The sequence below is a fragment of the Hemitrygon akajei genome, unplaced genomic scaffold (genome assembly GCF_048418815.1).
Source record: "Hemitrygon akajei unplaced genomic scaffold, sHemAka1.3 Scf000093, whole genome shotgun sequence".
Classification (NCBI taxonomy): Eukaryota; Metazoa; Chordata; class Chondrichthyes; order Myliobatiformes; family Dasyatidae; genus Hemitrygon; species Hemitrygon akajei.
In genome coordinates, this window is record NW_027331979.1 from 988,597 (window position 1) to 998,550 (window position 9,954).

The 9,954-nt window shown below is 43.0% G+C and overlaps 1 protein-coding gene across 4 annotated transcripts in view; it reads left to right on the forward strand.

Annotated features, from left to right (window-relative positions):
* Positions 1-8,183, forward strand: part of LOC140722924 (uncharacterized) — a 43,064-nt gene extending 34,881 nt beyond the window's left edge. For all 4 annotated transcript variants that reach the window (XM_073037552.1, XM_073037553.1, XM_073037554.1 and 1 more), the window contains exon 3: positions 4,605-8,183. In XM_073037552.1, coding sequence (XP_072893653.1) covers positions 5,012-5,797 — 786 coding nt within the window. In that variant the 5' untranslated portion in view covers positions 4,605-5,011 and the 3' untranslated portion in view covers positions 5,798-8,183. The remainder of the gene's footprint in view (positions 1-4,604) is intronic.
* Positions 8,184-9,954: the final 1,771 nt, after the last annotated feature.

The window sequence follows — 9,954 nt, forward strand, 5'->3', positions numbered from 1 at the left end:
TAAATGCTTGGTCTCCTGTGAAAGTGCCGTAGCAGGACATAAATCGCTCCCGATAGTCTGGTCTCGATTCCGCAGGCTTAGGTTTGCATTTAAGTACTTCAGTGATGTTTACAGGTTGCTGGAGAGCCCTTTCCAAGGCTTGGATAATCTGGTCTGTCTGTTCATTCTCATTATGGTTTCCCACCTGTAACTCCTGATAGGTTTGGTATCTCAATTCTGCCTTCCATTTCCACCCCTCATCAGCTGAGAGAATCATGCAGCAGAGACCGAATAAATTTTGCGGGGTCGCCATTACAGTCACTGTCCCCAAACAGGGTCAGTATGCCAGACATGTGTTCAGGATCCATTGTTTCCCTATCAGTTCAAACTTCAGACTGACATTCCAGCCCTGCTGTCCTATCTAGGCCAGCCTTGGTTTGCTTACGTTGTTCTCCCTGCTCTCGTTTTCGGCGCCAATCCACCCTTTCACGCTCCGCTTTTAGCATCTCCCAACCTTTGACTTTCCTTCTGCGGCACATACCTCTATCCCTTTGTCACATGCATTATTCCTCCAACTTGCTAATAATGTACCATTCCACTTTACATTTGCCTTTTCCTTCCTTTCCCTTTTCAGTAATTTCCACTTCTTTCCACAGTTCTTTTTCCATATCAAATTTACTGCTTGTTCTCATGAGGTAATATCCCAGGCTCCCCCCAGTGGCCATATTGGGTGCCTGGTCAGTCTCCGCAGTCCCCAGAGTGGTCCACCCACTTACTCAGCCCGTCTGCTTGGCACTCCCGATATTGGGATCCTGTTCGTGATGCCAAATGTTAAAGTTGAATCTGAATAAAACCCGGGAGACCAGCTTCTTATCATCACCACAGTTTATTGTGCATTCTCCTGCAGGAGTTTGAGACCCAGTTGTCAAAGGGAAGGCACGTAAGCACTGCCACCATCTGACAAGTGGACTGACTCAGTCAGGTTACAGTCGTGTATTTATACATGAACCCAGACATTTATACATAGTAAGCCCCAGACATTACTATTGCAAGATATTATTTGAACTGGTATGCCCACCGTCTGTTGGTGTAAAACTTAATTACTTAAATAAGAGAGTTCACTAAATCAAGGTCTTAATTACAGATGTATGTACTGTCCCGTCCTTATCAGTTATTCCCTTTGCAAAGCCCTGACTTAATTACAGACAGATGTTCATTCCTGTCCTTATGAGCAAGTCCTCCTCCCTTTACTCAAACGAGGGTACAATGTATAATGTTATCAGCTCTCAGTGTGTCTCTCTGCAAGCTGCAGAGAACTGGGAATGAGCCTGTCTTAGTTAACCGCTGAAGATAGAGTTTACATCAGTTCAGAAATTCCTATTCAGTCCCAATTATTCTTTTAGCCAGAGGTTACAGAGGTTCAAAATGATTTTTTTATATATCCTCAATTCCTCAGGAGTGTTCAGGGGAAATATTTATACCAATATAGAAACTGGTTTTACCTGTGTCTTTTGTGGTGATGCAAAAGTTGCTGGAGAATTTACAAGTGTGAAGAAGTGGAGTGATATTTGGAAATCTGACATTTTAAAGTGTAATTTAGCAAGCAAACCGCATATGGACAAAGTGCAAAAGCTCTGGTGACAAAATCTTTCATTACCCGTTACAAGCCTGCTCCATAGGTTGTGTGAGAGTGCAGATGAACTCGATCAAACTCAGAGGAGAGTAAAGTTCTTATGGATAATGGTTTGCTAGCTCTTAAGATGAATACCTCTCTATATAAAATTCACTGTGCACATGTCACTCGGAAAAAATGCACAGTACAAGATTTATGTGCACACTGGTCATTACAAATTAGAGGGGACATTGGTGGGAAGGTGGGGAGACCTCCAGTGTCCCTGATGCCCTCACCTACAAGATGTGCATCCAGCTGCAGCTTGTAACCCTGAACTTTAAGGAGTTGGAACTTGAAATGGATGAATTCCAGATCATCCAGGAGTTGGAGAGGTTGATAGATATGACATGAAGAGAGGTAAGTTACACCCAAGGTGCAGGACACAGGAAACTGGGTGAGATTCAGGAAGGGGAATGAGGTTAAACAGCCACTGCAGAGTACTCTTGTGACCATTCCCCACAACAACAGTTGGACCACTTTAGAAACTATTGGGGGGATTACCTGGCAGAGGAAAGTCAAAAGGGTGATAGGGGATTCATTAGTTATGGGAACAGAACAAGAGGGAATGAATATCCTTGTGGTAAGGCTTGCTAATGCTAGTGTGAGGGGAGGGGTGATGTGGTTAAAATAAGTTGTAGGGGGAACGGGAGCCAGAGTGACAGAACAGATAGTGGAGAGGGTGAATTGAATTGAATTGATTTTTTTACATACATCCTTCATGTACATGAGAAGTAGAAATGTTTTTGTTACATCTCCGTCTAAATGTGGAATATATAGTCATTTATAATAGTTCGTACACAGGACAGTCAATATAACATAGAAATCAATGAATCAGTCTGATGGACTGGTGGAAGATGATGTCCCAGAGCCTGTTGGTCCCTTTGCTGTGGTACAATTTCCTGGACCTAGCAGCTGGAACAGTTTGTGGTTGTGGTGAATAGAGTGTCCAATATCCTTCGGGCCCTTTTTACGCACCTGTCTCGGCAAATGTCCTGAATAGTGGAAAGTTCACTTCTACAGAGTCAGCAATCAAATGGCTGAGCATGGTGCGATGAATGTGCTGAGCTGTGTATATCACAATGCAGGAAGCATCGTAGGAAAGCCAGATAAGCTGAGGACAGCGAATTATGATGATGTAGCCATTACTGGGAGTTGGTTGCACCCAACAGTCTGAGGGATTTAGACGAACAAATTTGTAGACAGATCGCAGACCATGCCAAGAAACAAAGGTTGATTCAGTTGGTGATTTTAAGTTTCCATATATTGACTGGGACTCCTGTACTGTAAAAGGACTAGATGGGGTAAAGTTTGTCAAATGTGCCCTTAATCAGTGCATAGAATTCCCGACGTAGAAGTGTGCAATAAGCTGTTAGGAAATGATCCAGAGCTGGTGACAGAAATTAGTGATCATAATGCCATGAGATTCAAAGTAAATATGGAAAAAGAGAGGTCTGGACCCACGGGTTGAGATTCTCAATTGGAGAAAGGTCAGTTTTGATGGTATCAGAAAGGATCTGACAAGTGTGGTTTGGGACAGGCTGTTTTCTGGCAAAGGAGTACTTGTAAGTGGGAGGCCTTCAGAAGTGAAATTTTGAGGGTGTAGAGTTTGTATGTGCCTGTCAAAATAAAAGTTGAAAGATTACTGGTGCAGGGAACCTTGGTTTTCAGGAGTTATTGAGGCCCCGGATATTTTGTTCCTGTAAATGCCTCAGACTGTTGGGTGCTGCCAAGACTCATTAATGACTGACTCATTAATCATCATTCCACACCCTGAACTCATCTGACTTTTTTTAAGTCGTCTTCTGTTGGTTTCTAAATGCTTCCCAATAGTTTTTGCTCTTTTATTTGCCCTCTCTTTGGCTTCTATGTTGGCTTTGGCTTCATATTTCAGCCATGGTTGTGTCCTCCTACCTTTTCAATGCTTCCACTTCTTTGGGATGTATTGATCACTCAGCTCCCGAATTGCTCCCAGAATCTCCAGCCATTGCTGCTCCGTTGTCACTCCTACCTTTCCCCGTCCAAACAAGTTTGTCCAGCTTCTGTGTCACAGAAACCTGGAGAAGTTCAGTACAGAAACAGGCTACTTGGTCCATCTAGTCAATGCTGAAAAAGCATTTAAGCTGTCTAATGCAACTACCTGCACCGGAACCATCGCCCTCCATACCCCTACCATCCAGGCTCCCATCCAAACTTCTTTAAAATGGTGAAACTGAGCTCATATTCATCACTCATGCTGACATCTCATTCCACACTCTCACAACTATTTCAGTGAAGAGCTTTTCCACACGCTCCCGTTAAATTTTCACCTTCCCCACTTACCCATGACCTCTGGTTATCATCGCATCCAACCTCAGTGGAAAATGCTGCTTGCATTTACCCTATCTGTACCCTAATAATTTTGTATACTTGTAACAAAACCTCAAAGCAATGTATGATTCCCTTGTTTATGTTTAAAGCATATTTTAGGTGAAAAGATGATGAGGGGCTTTGATTGTGTGGATAGCCGGAGGCTTTTTACCAGGTCCAAAATGGCTAAAATAAGGCTCATAGTTTTAAGGTGCTTGGAAATAGAGGGGATGTCGGGTATTTTTTTACACAGAGAGAGCCCCACTGCCGGCTTTGTGTGAGAATATTTCAGTTACTGTGGGGCCAGGCCCCCGTGTAGCTCAGTGGGAACAGGGAATAATACCAATGGAGAGAGTCAAACTGAGCCAGGTCACATATTGGAGATGGCAGAAATGCCCCATTCTTATAGAGACAGGAAGAGCATCAGAGAATTTGATGGTTATTCCAGATGCCAGCACTGTGCACAGTTAGAAGATGATTTCTCTCTCCAACTTGGGTGAAACTTCACTGTAACAGTGTGATGCCAGGTCACACCTTGACAACTCAAGTGATCTCATCTGAAATGTTGTCCTTCCCCCACTGATGGATTTTGTAAATCTTTTTCCAGGTTAAAAATGACGAGGAATTTGTCGACTGGAATCTCAAACAGATTGCGTCAGTTTTGCTGTCTCTGTCCAGATATTTAAGAAGTGGAGCAAGGGATTCACTTGATCATGCTTCCTGCTCAGACTGTGGAGAGGGATTCACTCGATCATATGACCAACTGGCATGCCAGTTATTTTACACAGGGGACAGATCATTCACCTGCTCAGACAGTGGGAATTGATTCACTCGGTCATTTCAACTGAATGTACATCAGCAAGTTCACACTGGGACAAGGCCATTCACCTGTTCTGTGTGTGAGAAGGGATCCAGTGGTCTTCCCACCTGTGGACACACCAGTCAGTTCACACTGGGCAGAAGTAGGTCATGTGCTGAATTTGTGGGGAAAGCTTCATTCGGTAATCTGACATAATGGCTCACCAGCGAGTTCACACCGGGGAGCGTCCGTTCACTTGCTCGGACTGTGGGAAGGGATCCACTTGCTCATCTAACCTGAAGGTACATCAGCGAGTTCACACTGGCGAGAGTCCTTTCACCTGCGCAGACTGTGGGAAGGGATTCACACAATCATCCTCCCTCGTGGCACACCAGGGAGTTCACACTGGAGAGAGGCCGTTCACCTGCTCGGACTGCGGGAAGGGATTCACTTGCTCATCTAACCTGAAGGTACATCAGCGAGTTCACATTGGAGAGAGGCCATTCACTTGCTCAGACTGTGGGAAGGGATTCACTCGGTCAGCCGACTTAATGGCTCACCATCGAGTTCACACTGGGGAGAGGCCATTCACCTGCTCAGACTGTGGGAAAGGATTCACTCGGTCATCCACCCTAATGGTACACCAGCGAGTTCACACCATGGAGCAGCCATTCACCTGCTCTGACTGTGGGAAGGGATTCAATTGCTCATCTAACCTGAAGGTACATCAGCGAGTTCACACTGGTGAGAGGCCTTTCACCTGCTCAGACTGTGGGAGGAGATTCACTCGATCATCTGACCTAATAGCTCACCATCGAGTTCACACTGGAGAGAGACCGTTCACCTGCTCAGACTGTGGGAAGGGATTCACTTGCTCATCTAACCTGAAGGTACACCAGCGAGTTCACACTGGAGAGAGGCCATTCACCTGCTCAGACTGTGGGAAGGGATTCACTCAGTCATCTCAACTACAGAAACACCAGCGAGTTCACACTGGGTAGAGGCCATTTACCTGCTCAGACATTGGGAAGAGTTTCTCTCAGCCATCTCCAACAAATGTGCATCATTGAGTTCACACTGGGGAGAGACCGTTCACCTGCTGTGATTGTGGGAAGCGATTCACTCAGTCATCGAGGCTTATGTAACTCTTGCTTTGGCTAGCAGCTTAATGTAGGGGGTGATAGACCCCCAGCCCGGCCAAACTTGAGAATTCTCGTTTGGGTGAATGCTGTGTGATGTGTCCCCTGTTACAAATCAGTTCCCTGAAATAACAAAGAGTACACAGTATCCGATTAAACTATTGTGCTTTATAATACTTTCTTTGAATACAGGGTTAGTAAAGTAAACAAAAAAAGAAGAAAAAGAGCCCACTGTCTCCATTTGCATCTTTTCATCTCCCCCAGCAAAAGACCACAAAAATCTCTCTTCCAGACTCACAAGAAAGAACATTTCTATCATCGGAAAGCCCCGCACTCAAAAACCCGTATCTCTAGTCGTATTATAAACATTGCTGCTACAGAGAAACCATTACCTCAGTAGTGAAACATTACAGAGAGGCCATTACATTAGCAGTCAAACCTTACGGCATGTTACACTTGTGACACACTACCGGGTTCACACTGGGGAGAAAGTTTCAATAAGCTGCATGCTGGATATTTGTCCATCACCGTTGCTGAATGCAATTTCAAGAGTGACTGTTGGTGCTGAACTCTGCAATTATTGCTGTTGCTCACCACACCCAGTTCTGCACCCTGGTCACTGGGCATGGGAGGAGTTTCTTCTGCTGCACCTTCACCTTCAATGGGACTGGGGTTTAATATTCTGCATCTGAAACAAATAAATCAGCTCTATTTTGAACTCTGTCTCTGGTACTTAAGTGAATTTATAACACACCTTGTGTACAGTAGAGAGTCAACTCAGGCCTGCTGGACCCTGCCAGTGATTCTGTTCCACGACAGTCCTTTTAAATCCTACCCTGTTGTTCATCTCTCGCTCTCCCTGTGGTGATGGGTTCCAAACAGTCACCACTCTGTGGGTGAAGAGGTTTCCCTTGAATTTTCTGCAGACTGAAGAAGTTGAGCTGACTGCAGTTCTGCCTGACATGTTCTTCACCCCTCAAATCTCTGCGCTGATAGAGGATGACATTGGTAGTTATCCTCCTTATTGAGGGCTCATTCCACACTATGGATCATGGATCATTTTCACTGCTTCTACAGGATTGTTATAAAACACCACTGTACTCTAAAGACTGAAATCAGAATGGAAACCATTAATTGGATGTTCAACTGAGCAAGGTCAGAAACCAGAGGTGGGACCGCACAGGGCAGAGTTTGGTGTACTGGAGGATGGTCGGGGTAAGAACGTATGATGAGGAGAAGGGAATCAGCAGCGGGACGTGGCTACAAATGACAGAGTGGAAACATTTGGAAGCTGATTGACAGAGAAAATCTTTTGTTTGTCTGACTGATGGCACAAGCAATACCTGTGGTGAGATGCTCTACTGGTCGAACGTGTGTGTTGGGAATGGTTTTATCTATTGAAGGAGTTGTTCCTGCTTGTTTATCTTGTAATGTTATATCCGGATGTTTATTATGGATTGTCCTATGTGAAATAATGTATTGATTATCATATAATTTGTAAGAGTTTGACTCTAAAACTGCATCAGGCTGGAATTTATGGTGCCTTAATGAAGTGATGGAGGGCATTCATGAGTTGGTATTTTAAAGCAAGATTTTGGTGAATGATATTTGCCAGTTGTTTGTAGCTTTGTAAGTAATCAGATTGAGTTAAACTGCTGCAGGATCCTGGAATGTGTTGGATTGTGTCTGGTTTCTCTTGGCATTTTCTGTACGTACTGCCTTGTTTGTTGTATTTAATGTAGTTTTGATTTTTTTTTCTTTCTTTTGTTAACTACTTTGTCCTGTATTTCTGCAAGGGACCCCTCTGTTTCTAGGAAGAGGTCTCCAACTCTCTGTCAGGTGCTCGATGCTTCCTTGTCACCATCTTGTCTGCTCAGATCATTGGGATGTCTCCCATTGAGGGTCATACTCATTCCAGTGCTTAATGTTTCCTTCCAGAGTGATGATTCATTTTCTCTCAGTGGGCATCACATTGAAGTTTTCTGGTCTGTATTGCTTATCACAATTGCATATACACACATAGAGTGCTGAATCCTGTTCATTTTTGATGAAAATATATACTTAGTTTTATCTGACTCTTGTGTGTTTTTTTTCATGTGTGTTATTTCTCTTCCTCCTTCTGTCTAAGGTAGTGTTACTCTAAGTGGGTTTGAGTGCCAATAGTCTTTTCTAAAGTTTTCTAAAGTTCTTATTTATCTTTGTAAATTTTACTGTTTGAAATGGGACCAACATTTTTATTAAAAAAAGTTAATGTTGGTATTTATGAAAGTTCGTATTGCCTCTGTTGTATTTGTTAACTATTGAGCTCTGTGTTGCAGTTTTTTTAAGCCTTGAACTAAATTTTGTCAAAGGGTTTTTCTACAAACCCCATTTCCAGAAAAGTTGGGATATTTTCCAAAATGTAATAAAAACAAAAATCTGTGATATGTTAATTCACGTGAACCTTGATTTAACTGACAAAAAGTACAAAGAAAATATTTTCAATAGTTTTACTGACCAACTTGATAGTATTTTGTAAATATACACAAATTTAGAATTTGATGGCTGCAACACACTTAACAAAAGTTGGGACAGAGTTAAAATAAGATTGAAAAGTGCATATCACAGATTTTTGTTTTTATTGCATTTTGGAAAATATCCCAACTTTTCTGGAAATGGGGTTTGTATTTCCACTACTTCCTATTTTTTTTTGCTTGTTGATTTTCCACATACGTGGGAATCAAGATTCCCGATTAAGGCTCTTGGCCCAAAGTGTTGATTCCCATTCATAGATCCTGCCTGACATGCTGAGCTCCTCCAGCACTTTGTGTGTAGTTCTCTAGATTTCTAGCATCTTCAGGTCCTCTTTCAACGGATGCTGCTCGACCTGCTGAGTTCATCCAGCTTGTTTGTACGTCTTGATTTGACCACAGCATCCGCAGTGCACTTTGTGTTTGCAGGTCCTCTTGTTTCCCAGATACCTACCTGTTTATTGTAAGAACAAGCCAAGAGCAAGCAGGTAGTGGGTTTGTGTGGCTTTGTTGGTAAAAGATTAAATAGAATCATTAGAAAGAGGTGGCATAGGGTTGGAAAGTGCAGAATCTGTGGGAAGAATTAAGGAACTGCAAATGTAAAAAGAAATCCCTGATGGGAATTGTATAGAGATCTCCAAACAGTAGTAAGTATGTGGTCCACAAGTTACAATGGGAGATAGAAAATGCGTACCAAAAGGGCAATGTTACACTAGTCATGGGGGATTGTCATCCAGGTGATTAGGAAAATTAGGATGGTGTTGGTCTCAGAGGAGGAATTCCTTTAATCCCATCAAGATGCTTTTTTAGAGCAGCTCGTGGTTGAGCCCAGATAGGGATCAGCTATTCTGGATTGGGTGTTGTAGTAAACCAAAATTAATTAGGTCACTGAAGTTGAAAGAACTCTTAAAGACAAATGATCTTAATATGATCAAATTCACCCTGACATTAGAGAAGAAGCTAAAGTCAGATGTGGAATAAAGAGATTTAGAGAAGCATAAAAGAAAAATTGGTCAAAAGTGATTTGTAAAAAACTTGGGTACGGATGAAAACCAAGCAGCAGTGGCTGAAATTTCTGGAAGCAATTCGAAGGCATGGGATTTACACATCACATTACCAACTCTGGAATGCGATGGTCTGGTCATTTAATCTTGCCAGACCATTACGTTTTAGTCTTTAAGCCACTCAATCTGATTGGGAGTTAAATTGGCCACGACGAGAATGAAGTCGTTTGGGATTCACGCTGTTTTTGTGCCAACGGTGGCCAGAGATGGGACAGAATCCTTACGTATCATTGGAAACATTATTTATGATAAAACGTTGAGTTCGTAATAACTGGCGCGAGGTGCATAAATCTATTGTGTGCTCGATAAGATATCTGTCGTGTCAACTCTTACTTCCGTCAACCCCGGGCGAGGAGAATCACTGGTGATGTATAACGCTGATCCGTGGCAGGATAGAGCAGTGAGACGGAACTGGAAATGCAACAGAGTGATTAATGTTCCGTCA